This window comes from Plectropomus leopardus, chromosome 3 (assembly GCF_026936395.1).
Source record: "Plectropomus leopardus strain MGB_pleo_1.0 chromosome 3, ASM2693639v1, whole genome shotgun sequence".
NCBI lineage: Eukaryota > Metazoa > Chordata > Actinopteri > Perciformes > Serranidae > Plectropomus > Plectropomus leopardus.
Window position 1 is genome coordinate 27,585,515 of NC_142178.1, and position 16,277 is coordinate 27,601,791.

At 38.7% G+C, this 16,277-nt stretch overlaps 1 protein-coding gene across 1 annotated transcript in view; it reads right to left on the reverse strand.

The window, feature by feature from the left end:
- Positions 1–16,277, reverse strand: part of ctnna2 (catenin (cadherin-associated protein), alpha 2) — a 393,607-nt gene that overhangs the window by 23,413 nt on the left and 353,917 nt on the right. The window contains exons 13-14 of the mRNA XM_042485341.2: positions 6,603–6,754; positions 239–352 (exon numbers count right to left, since the gene is read on the reverse strand). Coding sequence (XP_042341275.1) covers positions 239–352; positions 6,603–6,754 — 266 coding nt within the window. The remainder of the gene's footprint in view (positions 1–238; positions 353–6,602; positions 6,755–16,277) is intronic.

Consider the following 16,277-nt stretch of genomic DNA (forward strand, 5'->3'; position numbering starts at 1 on the left):
TTCCAGTATGGCCAAGGAACAGGGGTGGGTGTTGAGGTGGGATGCAGTTCAACTTGAGCCTCAGCCTACGCCTGAGGCTTTAACACTACAGTCACTTATATGATGAATTTGGGCTTGCTGCCCGACCTTTACCCAAACCAAAAACATGATCTTTCTGGATTTTTGTTTTATGTCATGTTCTATAACTGGGGCACATTCAGGAAGTTTCAGCACAGTGGGGAAGTGAACATCCACTCACCCGAGCACTCTGTCCAGCAATAAGCTGGTCATCTTCAGTCTGGACACTAGTCCTGCTGCGAGTATCATAGTCCTCCTGTTCAAAGTCAGAGTCATCCTCCAGCTCCTCTGGTGTCTGCGAGAAACACAAAAGCGAAGTCAGGCAAACAGTCAGACAGAGAGAAATGGAAAAAGAAAAATCACACCACTCCTAAATTGACAGCTCAAAAGGGCAAATTTCTTTGACTTCATGCCCCATTGTGCGGAAATTCAGAGTAACAGACAGCATATGTTCCTGTGTTGTCGTTTTCAGTATACAGCGCCTCATTGGGAGTTTTGGCTCCCAACCAAACTCAGCATGTGACAGACGGAGATGTCACACAAAAAAGAGACTAATTTATTAAAACCACATTTAGAGTTATTCTCCGAATAATATACCTCCTCTCACCTATCTTCTGTCAAATTGAATTCTAAATGGGTGACACTCTTTGAAAATGCAGAAATTTGGAATTCTAGGGTTTTTTCTAAATAACAGCATTAATGTATTGGCTTTGGGAAAATGCCTGATAGGAAAAAAACAACCCAGCTGTCAGTGTCTTTTAACACAAAACCATCAAGCAAACCAGGAGATGAAATGTAGGGGTATAAAAAGCAACAATTACTCACCGTTTTCACAGGTTCATATCTGGACCTATTTGCACATTACCTGGGTCAGCAACTATGGTTCCATATACACTGGTGTTAAATAAAAGTGTGCCAACAAGGGCTGTCTAGATTTATTGTATTAAAGGGGGTCACTGAATTTATTCACACTGGAGAGGGCAGAGTGGTTTAGAGAGTAATGCTTTTTTTTACTGAGTTCTTAAACATTTTCATGGACAAAATTTTTAAACTTTTCCATGACTTTTCAAGTACTCATTTTAAAAGTATTATTGAGCCATTGAATAGGAATGGCAACTTTGGAATTCATGTCCCTACATGGTAAATCCCACTATCACAATAATATTTTTCTGCTTCAGATTCAGACTTTATTCCAACAGCTAGCTTGCACACATGGAGGGAGAGCCAGAATTATAAAAAAAAGATTTAAAAAATGTACATTTTGGTAAATATTGGCCCATAATTGAGCTATGTTTCTCCCAACAGCTAGAGAAAATAAAACAGCAGTTATGTTACATTATGAAAACAGTTATAACTGTAAAAATTTCATTACACATGTCAAAATTCACAAAAAAAATCACAGTTTACCAATTCCACAACCTCCCTAAGCATGTGAAAAGACTTGGTGAAATTTCACGTTTTTTTTTCGCATTTCCATGGCTGCAGGAACCATATCTTTAAATGGTAGTGACATGGCTAATGTCGATAAATTGATAAATTACTTGATTCGTTATTAACAAACCTGAAACTACAGAAATCTTTTTTTTAAGCTGCAACTAAAGGATTAGACAGTATTTTGTAGAGTGTCTCTGTCAAGACTGGTGATAATGCTCTCAAGATCCACTGCTGAATACTACTGCTAAAATTAGAAAACTCATAGCAGGACTATATTATAAAGAGGAAGCAGTTTAAATGTTACAAAAATGTCAGCTGTATTGCTTTTATCTGAGTACATTGTGACTGGCACAGTTTGTCTCTGCACAATTACCTTAATTCAAAAGAGAAAAGCAGAATCACAAGCACTGTGTAAAGCAGGACATAGAGAGCATTACTCCACCATACTTAACAATTTGAAAAAAGCTTAAGGAGCACAAGTAATTTGTGGACTCTCATCAAATAAACAAAATAGAACGTAATTGAGTTATATATGAGCATCTGCACAAACTGAGAGACTAAATGATTAATAATCATATTTATTTCCTCTCTGCTGGCTACAAAGCACTGTCTCACTAAATAAGATTAGTGGGTTAGCTGGATAACTTCAACACAGACTTGTTGATCTCATGAAGATGGCTCACTTTTAACTGGGCTACATCACCATGGTAACCTCTGCTGGATGGCTTACCTGCTGCAGAGAAGAATATGAGATCAAAACATGTACACGTGTAAAGTCATCTTTTCTACATGAGGCTGACATTAAAAAAGCCGTGCATTCACAGTGCTGCCACAGTTGTCCTTATGAAAAGCACAGTGATTCTATTTATAGGCTGCGAGAATGTTGCCTCTCCATGATGATTAATTATATTACAGATATTAGGGATATAATTCATGTTTTACACAAAGCGAGTGCTCCCACTGGCTATAAAGCAGAACTTCTACCAAACAACAGGGTGCTAGTAGGCCAGTTTCTATGGCAATAATGAATTACATTTACTGTATACTGACATAGGCTTAGCCTGGGAACCAGATGGATCTGTGAGCTCATCTTTTATACGGTCTGGCAGATACATCTGGTCTTACTCCCAACTTGTCAAATACTGATTCTCCATCAGGGGCCGTACACATCAAACTATGATGCTCTGGATAGCCTTCCAGGATCAGTTTTGAACGTTAGGGACGACATATCAATTTACAACTGTTACATGTGTTGTGTCTTTTCAAAATAAATGTAGGTAACAAAAAATCATTTTAGGCTCACTTGCTTACATTTGAGCAAAATAAAAAAGGACGTGGTTAGATTTACTGGAACAGTGAGTTCTTGTGTAAAAGTTCTTATTTTGATAGACTTATCCACGTAAACTCCTTACCGTCCTAGGTGGACTGTCTCACTCTATGTACTATAGAGGTTGCCAAGTGTGTCAAAAAATGCTGTCCCCTGGTGTTTTTCATACCACCACTAAAGGGTGCCTTGCTCTGTTGGTATCTGAGGCTGAGGGCCACTGACCAGTATTGTATGAGTAGGAGTGAGCCTGGGTTGACAAGCCCCGGGTCAAGCCAATCACAACAGTTTTTCTAATATAGGACGTGTTTAAGACAATGAATGACAAGTTGCGGAGCCTTTGAACTTTATAAATAATACATGATGACATTATATTTTTGGCTTGTGCGCCCTCAAGATGTGGATACTACAGTGAGTATAAAACTATCTCAGTAAAGAGGTGCGCCATTAAGGTATTTTCGAAAAACAACCAAAATGGCCACTGTTTTCAAATTCGAGCGGCAAAAACAGAAACATCTGTTCATAGACATATTAATGCTACACCATCACAGCTCATCTCTGCATGTTGAATGCTGTTTGCATTTGTCCATTGCTTGGCATTATGTCATGTTTTATTGTTCTGATTGGTTTTAGGTCCACCCAATATATGTCCTGTGGCATCAAAAACAACCAAAGTTCTAGACTAACTTGCTTTCACAATTGGTTTTGGTGATGTCAGGTTAGCACAGGCCAGTCATTGTTATGAATGACCTTATTAGTATTCCCAGTAGTCATTGATCTGTTGCACTCATATTCAATCACAGCAGAACATGACACAACTCTATGAATAGCACATCCTCTAATGGACTCAATGAGATGACAATTATATAAAAGAAAACGGGGAAAAGCATCCACGGCCACTGTGAAGTAACTCCTAATAATTAATTGGTGCAATGTTCTGGTCATACACAGCTTCATTAAGCATTCTTTTTTTAAAAAAAAAAAAAATCATTTTAAGCCTTTGAGTTTCTCCTCAGCAGCAGGAACACCATTACTTTGCACTTATATAAGCCTCATATTCATTCATAAAAGCACCAATCTATTCTACTGAAACATGATGATATTTTATTCAGTTTATGGTTTAACTTATTTTATTATTTGAATGATTGTTACTTTTGCTTAGTTTTGCTAGGTTTGTACCTGCTTTTTTTATTTCATCCCACTTAATCATAATCTTTTTTCATCTATTCTGACCTTATATCTCCCTGGGAAATATAAATGGCATCTAGTATTAAATTCAAACATACTTGACAACCATTATGATCTTCATGCATTTACATTCATATAGCTGGTAATAGAATTAGATGTTCAGCAGCTTTTGGAGACTGGTTGTTCATTTCAGTGGAGCCACTGGGTTGGCGCAGTGCAATAGATTGCGTTGTTATTGTAAAACTGCTTTTCATCTCATAATTACACGGAAAGGCAAGGTTAACATATTTTTATTCATAGGCAAGGCTGACCAAAAAGCCGACATGATGAACTGCTCCCATGTGCAAAACGGCATGCATCAAACCACTGGTGAACAGTCATAACAGTTCATAGAAACATGCGATAGTGAAATCGCAACATTTCATTATCTTTAACAGTGGACACATGCAATTAGTTAACTGAGAAGGTTGAAGCTTTTTGTTTATGCTGCATTTAGCTGAACTTTCAATGCCCTTTGAATAGTGCATTAAACACTTCATTCTGCATGGCTTTCTCGCTCTCAAAACAGCCTAATTAAGCCTATCTCAGTGTCTCATGAGAGGAAAGGCTGCATTAACTTTTTAGTAATATTGTAGGAGAATTAGGAGATCCTACGTTTCACCTACATAGGAAAAAAAATCTCCTCTAGAAGATAATATCCCATATGTGGGAGATAATATCTTGTATTTATAGGAGATAGTATTTCTTACATAGGAGATAAACTTATGTTTTGGCCACTGCCCTCAATATTTTTTCCACCTTACCTCTCAAGGCTTCTACGTGATCATTGAAACAGATGATGAAATCATTCTTATTGTGATAACTTTTTTTGTTGTAAAAACTTGACCTACTTTTGGCATCCCATAAGCCTTTAAACCCAGGAATCTCAGATTAAAACCAGCCTTGATAGATTGTATTTAATCATCTCACTGGGACCTGAAACAACATGTCCGCATCAATGCAGCTCCTTGCATTTCTGTAATGTAGTGCTCCTTTCACTCTGAACTTCCAGTTAAAGTTGAACTTTCTGCTTGAGACAGGCTGTAGGTCAGTTTGTTGAGAATAGGTGAGAGTGTAAACACTGGTTATATTACACTTGCCAGTCTCCAACCACTGTTCAATTTCATACATGTTCCACTGCATCTCGGTCTTGCTACTCTATCGCACTACTCTGCTCTGTGTGTGTGTGTGTATGTGTGTGTGTGTGTGTGTGTGTGTGTGTGTGTGTGTGTGTGTGTGTGTGTGTGTGTGTGTGTGTGTGTGTGTGTGTGTGTGTCTGCGTGGGCACATAAAGGCCAGGACAAAACTATGTTTTCGAGAACTTTCATTATAACTTTACACTCTTCTCGAGACCTGCCTCAATTTTTAAACACTGTGGAGAATTGGTTTCTTAATCCATCGACTGCTCATAAGATCTGTGCTGTAAAAATTCTAAGGGAGCCATTACTCGGCTTAAGTGGGAGAAAAATAACACAGACGCTTGGAAATGTGCGCACATAAAACTATTACATGTGGCACCAACATTTGCTATCTATATGATGGAGTTAGACAACAGAAAGCAAGGATCTTCCAAGTTGTTTCCTCAGAAAGTAATTGAACTTGGATGGGATTATGAAGCCAGCTGGTCCCGGGCAGTTCAAAGCTGCCTGTTTTACATTATTTACCAACATCAAATTATTTTCCATAATTAGATTTTTTCCAGAGCTGCACTGGGAAACCTTCCAGCCTGCATAAAGTTGAATAAATGAATTACATGGTGAAGAGAAGAAGGGCCAGTTGGGGTGAAAAATGCAGATACCGTAATATCAGAGTGGGTATGTGAGGCGGCAGAGCTGCTGGTGTTATGTTGTTATGCAGCATTTTTATAATGACATGCTGTAAAATGTTCTGCCAGCTTTAGAAAACATAATCATGTGACAGGTGTGACATCTCAAATGGGAATTCAATTGAATTTTAGATTTCAATTTTGTCTGTCTTTATCCTTAGGGCAGATATATTTTTGTCAGAGAAAATCCACTGTCATCTATGATCGTCAGCAGCACAGTCTGCTCTGACACTGACGTACCACAGATGTGTTGCTACGTAGAATGAGAATAAAGAGGCAAAGATTGGAAAGGTGTCTGTGACGAATGTGTCTCATGAATCATGGGGATGATCCCAGTGAATCAGAAGATTTCATTCTCACAGGTTTTTGATGAAACGCTTTGGTTTCTACCTTTGTATTTCATTAATTAGAGGGTAAAAGACAATAAAATATGTATTAGATTGATTATAGAATGCAACAAAGATTGATCATAAATTTAAACCAAATATGCTAAATCCCAGAATCAATGACTGACCATTCAGCAACATTGGGACATAAACAATTTACTCAGATGTCTACATTCACAAAATACCCAATCAACTGTTTTAAATATATGGGGGAAGGCAGAAATAAATTACTGTGGTTGGCCTTGGTCAGCATTTCCAAACACATTCATTTCTGTCGAACTCCTAAATGCTGAGCATTTAAACTAGAATTTCAGTGAGTGTTTTCTTTCAGACGAGGTAATAGACATACCCTTATCATGAGGACAGCTTTCCTGATGTCACGTACGCCATCGTAGACCAAACGGGATGCATCAATAAACTCATTCTCCTCAAAAGCCTGTGGAGGGTTCGTACTCAGTGCCTCGATAGCAACCTCCACTTGTTCAGCAAAGCGGGGCATGACTGCAGGAAGGAATAGGTAGATAGAGAGGACAAAAAAAAGATATAAGAGTCAGCTATATCACACGTGTTAGTAATCTTTCAGAACAGGACCAAGCTTATAATTAGAAAAAAGAAAAGAGCATGGAGAAAGCACAATCATTAGGCTGTGATCACAACCTTTTCATCTCAAATTTTACAGCAGCGAGGCTCCTCCTGCATCAGTCTCTGCTCACTTGTGCACTTCAGGAGAGGTAAGATGTCACCCTGAACCACGGTGTAATCTGCAATGTGCCGTTTGCAAAATGCACGCCAATTAGCAATTTCACCTTGGCTTATCCAAAAGGAAGATTGGCCTGTCGGTCAGGGATCTGTTGTGTGAACACCATCGTTCTGCATGTGGAAGTGTGTATGTTTGCGCATGGTTGTAATCTGTGAGAAGATGGCTGCATGCGTGTGCTTTAGTGTTACAGTACAAGGATGCTAACTTGCAAGCTCAGCCTGTCAAATCACAATGAGGGGAATCAAATTCATCAAAGTCTTTTCAGCCGAACAAAAGCCGGGCAACAAAAGAAAAGTCCCTATTGACCATAAAAATGGTTGGTTTTGTTGTCAGTATCAATTGGCCAGACCTGATGGAAGAGCTTTATGCTCTTTGTGGGTTCAAATGAATTGTGCTGAATGTGAATAGACATTATTAAATATTCACGAATACGGACTGAATTTTTGAATATTTAGCAGGCTGCCTTTCTACGTAATCTCCTGTTGAGCCACAATAATTGAATGCAAAGTTTAATAACGTGGGCTTTTTTTTTTGGACGCTGTCCTGCCGGAAATTATCATAACAAAAGCTAAGGTTTACCTAGACAGACAGTCGTCAGCAAGAAAAAGGTCAGGCTCTGTATACTGTATTATCTATGGGGGCTTTTTCATACACAACAGATGCCTGTAACCCCGCTACTTGTGACTGTGCTTCAGGTCCACAAGGGTTTTTCTACGAATCCCGGTAAACATATAAATGATTTCAGATAGAAAAAGACAGAGAGACAGATGACGAGGAAGACACTTTTCTTTTATGATATGCTATAAAAAGATGCATGGGCTGCATTGAAAATCAATAACAAGTATACATAAAGAGTGGATTTCTGAAGACTCGCGCTGACTTAAGACAACACTCATTGAAAGGAGAAGACAGGTCTAATGAGGACAGATGGATAGAAAAAAGCAAAACAGTGGAAAAAAGACAAATAAAGTATTGCAGTTTAGCTGGTGAGCCTCCACCAGAAAGCCAACTGTGTGATTTTATTATCATTCTCCACACTTTCTTCCTCTCTTACATGCGGAGTGAACTAAATCAATTAACCAGCTTGCACTAAAGGTGTATCTGCAGTATACTTATTTGTCTGATATAAAACATAAGCTATATTTCACCAAACATAAAAGGCACTACAAAAAGTCTCTCCCTTTTTCTTTTCATTTTTAATTCAGTTTAATCCACTTACTGGAGAAGCGTAAAATAGGCTTTTGGGAATTGCTGGGAAGGCGTTTTAAATAGAAATATTTAAATGTTCTCCAAGCTCTTAATGAGCAAAGTTGCTGATGGTAAGGAGCAATTTCACTCATTCCAGTTGAAAAATGATGAAGGGAATTAAATGTGACCATGTAGGAATGGATTTTTTTCACCCCCCAGGCTTAAGCATAGTTTAAGTGAGAAGTTATGGAAGTACAATGAATGCTTAAAAACCTCACAGCAGAGATGGCGTGCCCCACTGAGGTGTTTAACGAGCTCCAGACCCAACAAACTGTACCGTTTTGGGTGCCAAAACCTCAATTTTGCATGAAGAAGACAGCTCAATTTAGGCAATATGTTACAAGAGGAAAAATCAAAAGCAATTACACAAACAAAAAATAATTTAAATCATTAAGTACAACTTCAAACCAAAAATTGGACGTGCCAAAAGTTTGATTTGTTTTGTTTTTAGAGTACACAGATTTAACTCCTAGATTACAAGTTGTGTACATGTTGAGATGCTTATTAATGTTCAGGCTTGAAAAAACTCACAGTTGAATTCTAATAAAATCATGAAGAATTAAAGGGATCCATGAAGACACTGCAAAGTATTATATTATATCATCATCTTATATCATTTCATAGTAATTCTAAATATTCTACATCGCTACTGTTTTGTTATTTTTTTTATGTGATACTATATGTTCCATTATGTTTTTTTTTTTTATTTCTATAACATATATTCATAGTTTTGTATTTCTATTGTATTGTGTGTATGCTACATACACTGCACATATTCTACATTGTATGTTTTAAGGAAACTATACTGAACATTTTTCATCAATGAAGGGTAACATGACTACTTATATGTGAAAACAGTCATAATGAACCCACGGAGAATCACTCAGTTCCCCTTAGCTCAGAGCTATATAGTGTCTTTCAGCACGTTGTCTCTCTTGTGTGGCCCACAGCTCAATGTTACTAGTTTCAGCAAAAAGGCTCTAAATCCACTGTGTGCTATAACTTCCCAGCACTAACAACAGACAGATAAAGCTTGCAGCTAGCTAGTAAACAAAGTGGAGCATTTAACAGCCAAAAAACTTTCCTTTCCTCAGGAGTTGGTGAAAACTAAAACAGAGCTACAGTAAAAGGAGGATGAATAATGGACTTAAAAGAATTGGCCCGAAACATGGCTTCAAATGAATCTCACAGTGAATGCACAAACATCATGGTTGCATAGTTACACTACTGAACTACTTTCACACAAACATCGGCACAATTCAATTATATATGATCTATAATATTGCAATGTAAGCTCATCTCTCTCATCTCATTCAGCCTCACCCAGCAGATCAATTAAGCAGTGGTTCACTAAGTTTATAGGGTTGGCCAGAAGGGGTCAGTGAATATCTTGGGGTGACACACCTCAACCAAAGGCCATAAATTAATTCTTTTATGCAGCTGAAGATTCTATACAGGCTAGTTGAAAATGATGTCTATATGAGTGTTAAGGAATCCCATACTGAGATACAGTACTTTGGTTTCTTATTTTAAAGTTAATCGTACTAATTCTCTGATTTACCTAAACTAATACTGGTACATTTAACAGTTTTAAATTCCGTAACAATCCCAATTTAATGTGTAGTGTTTCTATACATGTGTTGTATGTCTGCACATACTTGCACCACTGGAAACTTTTGCACATTTTCTGCTTAATATTTTTGTACCTCCTGCAAAAAAATGTACAGCTTTTTCTGAAACAGCTGTATTGTACATGTTTGTTATGTTATAGTACTTTTTTTTAAAAGTATCTTAATCATGTTTTTATTGTAATTAGTTCCATTCTTTTCTGAGTGTTGGAGTACTCTGCCTTATTTCTATTCCCCTTAAAATGTTCAATGTAAGTTTTATGGACCAAACATCCAAAGCAAGTTCCTTATAACTGAAAACCTTCTTGGCAATAAATCTATATTTGATGATCTATAATTGTATCAGGGTGGTCATGGCCCCCTCTGGCCACCCCTCGGTGGGGCCATTGCAATAAACTTCTATAGTCTTAAATCTACACAAAGGTATAATTTTACATTTGATACAACATGTAGTCCTTGAAAATTGTCTTTCATTTCAATGTTCCACTTATAAATGGAAAACAGCTTAAATGGCTCTTGAACTCACTAAACAATGAATGCATATGTAATGCTGACAGATCGTATTGACCCAAAGATGACCCTGCTTATAAAAACGCTCCCCCTTTTTCTGACGTTTTTCTAGAGGACTTTAGTCTTCCTGCTCTTTTCTGCTCTTCCACAGTCTAACCTTGTTTAAATGTTTGTCCTTCCTCATCATACCGCACTGCTCCTCTCATAGCAATTTCCTCATCAGCACTCTCTCATACTGTAACTCCCACCCCTATTTACCCACTGATTAAGAGGCCTTACCTCCTCTCCTTGCAAGCTATGAGTTTGCCATCTGCTTCCCATTCTGGCTAAAACCTCTTTTTACCATCATTATAACAACAGAGTGTCAAACCCAGTCAGTGTCCTTGAGCACAAATTGATTCATTGACACCACTAACAAGGTATTCTGATTTAAAGATTTAAAAAAAAGAAAAAAAGCTCAATATTCATAGTGAGTTGCTTTCAGTTGGGCTAGCCGCAAAGTCTGGAGCTCAGAGCGATTATTTTCAAAGTAGACAGTGTGAAGTGTCTTTACGTCTTTCCCTCAGTCCCTGCTGCACTTCTTTTTTAGTGCACTTGATCCACTGATTTACAGACATGGCATGTGGGTGGCAGTGTGTGCATGTGTGTTATTACTCACCGCAAAACCCCGGCCAAATCCCATTTACTGTGCCCCGATGTAATAACAAGGAGCAACGCCACCCTGCTTCTCTAAATGGCACACTGACTTAGGCCATATATCAGTTTTTTTAATCTACCCTCTCCAGGCACCACATTAATGATCGACTTTAAAATTTGTCCCTTTTTTTGAGGAGAAGATTAGTTTAAACACAGGGAGTTAGTGGGCAGAAAAGTGTCTCGGGGAAGAAGGAGGGAGAGGGGGGAAAAGAGAGAGAAGCCATAACCACTTTCCCATTAGGCTATTGATTTTTCTCCCTCTCAAGGACACGCTTCAATCCCAGGCCCATGTGTGGACTGTCTGTCAGGAATCTATGGCTCAGCTTTACACCAAAGAGTTGTATGCCTTGGCTGCCTGTATTTGGCCCGGCAGTAAATCTGACCACACTCAATATGAGGGAGAGAGAGGGATGGGCAAATTTGGACAAGGTCAAAGGGCAGGTAGTTGCGATAAGCATCCTGTGTTGATGTGGCAGCTGTCAGGAAGACAGGCAAGTGGCTGCGATTGGCACAAGTGGCCCCGGGCATAAACACAGAGGCCATCAAATAAAAACACAAACAGCCAACTCAAAGACACACACACACACACACACACACACACACACACTCAGGCAGAGGATAAATGTTTTACACATGCACACCACTGAAAAAAAGGAAAAAAGGGGACCACATCAATGAATTCCACTAAAACCCCTGCTCAAATCGCTTAGTGAAATCCTTGGTGACAGCTATAGATTTCTTGGTAGAGTCTAGTTAATTGGACTCAGTACCCTCTAAAAAGTGTGTGGTCCTATATCCTCTTGCTTTGTTCAGCAACACTTAATCATCTTTCCCCCAGCTATAGATTTCTCCTTGACTGTGTTCAAATCCATAGACATCAGGCCTGTGAGGACTGAGGGGAGAGGAAGGTAAAAGTTCACAAGGATCAATAAGTGCTTTATGGTCCACATCAGATGTGCATGGGAGCCCCTAAAAAAACCCAAGTACCACCACTAAGAGGGAAAGAGGAAGGGGAAACACAACAGCTCTTCATCAAAGAGAAATATGGAGCCGATGAAACGCTGGTCTAACACAGTTGCCGGTTCCCCGCCTTAACATCTCAATTAGCACCTACAATCGAGAGGACACGAGGCCTCGTTAATGTTTAAGACAGGAGTCCTCCCTAAGGCCACGCAGCCGGTGAGATTTGACTATTTGTTGCATCTATATAGGCTGTATCATCTAAGCCCTTACCTTAAAGACCACCTCCGGTGAAATTGAATTATAAACCTGTTAACATGTCCATATGGTGTTTTATATATACTGCCAGGCATATCTTGAGCAAAATTAGCAGTCAACACATTGGCTGGGTATTTTTGCCCTGGAACTGCAGTATATCAGTAACTATCTTAAAAAACACAGCATCAGACAACCAGGTTTTATTACATCACAAATCTAAGGGACCAATCCCATAACGCTACAATAATCCAAGGGGTATCAGACAGTAGTCTGATTTGAATTTTTATGACTCGTCAAAATGACGTCAAAGGACATGAGAAATTGCAACGTAACCTTTGGATCAGAGGAGAAGTTGTTTATTGCAAGCTAAGTTTGAGTTTCACTTCAGCTTGTCAGAGGTGGTGATGGGGAACAACGTTTGCCTAACATTATAAACACATTATTTAATAAGCTGAAGGCTCATGTTATAGTTTATTGTTCACAAGCACAGTTTTGTGTGTTTGCTTAGCAGAGTTTAATGGAGTGGGTACACTTGAGCTGTGGGCCAGCAGCTGATGGGACCGACCATGGGTGAATATAAGACAGTGGGCACCTGGGCCCCTGTACAAGTACACGGGCCCCTATCCCCCTCTTTGGGCAGGTGCAAGATGCTGTTGTTTCTCCCCACAGAACTGTGAAGGGCCAAAATTGTATAGATTACTCAGTACTGTAGATAAACTGAAAGCGTAGAAACATTTTTGAATTTTTTTTTTTTTAAGGACTTTACTTATCCCTTTGACAAAAAATGCAAAGTTTATAACAGCAACTTCTTGCAGAGGCTCTGGCGCGGGGGCCCTCTGAGCTCTTGGGCCCATGGGCCTTGGCCCAGTAGGCCTGTTTGGTAATGCACCCATGGGTAGAACTAATTTGCATATTCATACATCTGTGCATACTAAATAAGGCAAAGGAAAACCTGCCTCAAATATATGAGAGCAAAGTTGTAGCTGCAGCTTAGACCTCCAACTGTATAGCTGATGATTTTGCCCCGTACAGACAAAGAAAGCTGCTGAAGTCTCCAATGAACAGATGTGTAAATTATTTCACTGACTTTAGAGTTTGCAGTTGAAATATTCAGCACCAAAGAGCAAAGCAAACCCACGTTGGTCATTTTCTTGTTGGCCTCTGTATCCCACCACCCCTGCTCTCTTTCTTTGGACATATAAAATCTGGCACTGACACTGAGAACAGTGTGAACGCTTTAATTCCCAGAATTTAATGGAAAGCTGCACCGGTTCACAAAAGTCTTACATTTTGCAGGTTTTAGTATAAAATATAAAACATCAAATACACACATAGCAACAGCAGCTATGGAAAAGAAAATAGTGTTGCTGTAGCACTCATTTCCTGGGGGCACAAGGGGTAAATCTGCTGAAGCCATTACTTTCCTATAGATGGTACACATCAGCATGTGCACGTCTAAACTGTTGCAATTATTACTTTTCTTGACAACAAGGTAAAAAAGATTTGCCAAAAATGCAAGTCCATGGCTGCAGTACTGGCTATTCCTGATCTGTGTGTTATCATAATATCACAGGGAAAATGTATTCAAACTGTAATGTGTCATCAGCAAAAACCTAAAGTAGAGCTGAGACCAAAATACTGTGGCATAAGTTTCTTGGTACTTAATGTATTAATGCAGCCCACAGTGCAGTTTTCACAGGTTCCAGTAAAAACTGTAAGAAGTACAGTGCAGCATCCTAATGTGTAGGTGGTTAAACTAATCCATAAAGACAGCTGTTGGCTATGTTTCACCTTCAACAATCAGTCACATTACACCAGAGGGACTTTTTCATGTAAAATCCCTTTCTGTTAAGTTGTAAAAGCCTTGTCATGTCGAAAAGAAGTTCAGAATTTCCTAAATGTTGTGAGGTAGAAGTACAGTCTCATAAAAAAAGACATGCTTAAATAAAGTGATACAATATTAAAACTGTACTTGGGTAAGTACATGGGCGGATTATGAGATAATAGGCCCTTGGGCAAAAATATGCAAATGGCCCCACTATCTCTTCTATAAAGGAACAAGACACACCGTCTTTGTGGTGGTTCTGTTTGGCAATTTTGTGTATTTTGGAGATAATTCTATGTCTTTTTCTGGTTGTTTTGTTACTTTTTATTGTCATTTTGTGTCTCCTTATAGTTGTTTTGTGTCTTTTTGCAGTTGTTTGGATCTCTAAAATAATTTTCTGTCTCTTTAAGATATGTGTATCTTAGTACTTTTGTGTGACTTTGTGTCATTTTGTGTCTCCTTGCAGTTCCTTTGCATCTCGTCTGTATGTGTTCATTTGGGTGTCATTTTGCAAGTGTAGGCCATGATTGGGCTTGATAATTTGAGTCCCAGGGCCTGTGCCTGGTAGACCAGTTCAGTAAGCCATCCATGGGTAGATGTTTCGTTCTGAGTCTGTTTGTGGGGTTGCATTTAGCCAGGTATATTGCGTATCCAGAGTCTAATTTATGAACCTTTTCCATTTCTCTTTTGTATTAAGCATTGCACTAATATGCTTCTCATTTTGAGCCGCAGGACTTATACCTTATAATAGTAACTGTTAAATAAACAAATACATGATAAATAAAAATCAATGAGCAATCAATATGATGCTGCAACATCAACAGTTCTCCATTCGTTGTTCTCAGTAGTGCTGACATAACACTTCTGGGGTCCTGCTGACTCTAGAAACAAGCTCCATACACCATGGAGGATTAATAGAACAGCAGCACAATTAAATAGTCTTCGTGTGTGACAGGGTTATGGTCATACAAAATTGACCTTAAGTGTCCACGAGATACTGCTACGGTACTGCATCAATTAATTACCCCAATCAATTAAACTAAATTATGCAATAATAGAACAGAATGTGCTTAAGATACCATATAACTAGCACTCTGTGTAGTCCATTATGGTGGGGCTGAGCGTCAGCAGAGGGGTGCACACATGATACGTGATTCACGTAATGCTGTTTGTGACTTATCAGCTAGTGTAGGGGGGAGGTGATTGTGTCCCTCAATTATCCCAGCAGATGAAAGTAAAAGGCAAAACAATAGCTACAGCGCATTGCTAAATGAGCTCTAATGGGAGAGATAGAAACCAGGGGAAGGATGGAGGATGGATTGGTGTGAATGGAGAACAAAAAGAACGAGGATCGGATGTTAAAAAAAAAAAAAAAAAGTACAATTTTAGTCTTGTGGACTGGTAATTTCTAAATTACTTATTTCCTTTCATCCTGTGTTTTTGTTTGTCTGCCTTTCATAATGGTATTTTTTTAAGGCATGTTAGTGCCTACTTCTAAGAAATTTTAGGAGCCATTTCATGTAGCAAAAATGGTTCTCAAGAAAATATAGACACCGGACCCTTTCTTCTTTTCTTATGTAATATGTCAAACAAGACTGAGTAAATGAAAAGAAACACTGACTATTAAATGTCTGAACCATCTGTACATTAAAAGGATGCTATTTTGCAAAAATTGTTGTGACATACAAAGCTGAAAGATAACCAGCCCAGGCAAAAATGAATAAATCGATCTTTTCTACTGAGACTTTTCTGAGTTTGTTATGGACAAGCTTTGCACTGGTACATACTGATTGCAGGAAATAGCCACAGCCTTGCACTCAAAAATTGAAAAAAACTTTCACCTTCTCCTGCTTACTCGGCTTTTAAGGGTTCTATATGAGACATTCAGGCATTTTGCAGCGTATCTCAGTGAGTTACTGTCCCCTTTAAATCAATGCAATGGCGCAACGCCATTGGTAGGACTGTGCATGGTGTAACCCACGCATGAATGTGAAAGAGACAATTTGGGGAACCATGCATAGAAAAAGAGTTCCATAGATCTTATGGAGTCAAATACTCCAAAGAGCACCTTTAATGTGGCCTACAACTTAATATTCCTAAAAGATAATGAAGCTCACATTGTTTTGCTTCCACTCAATA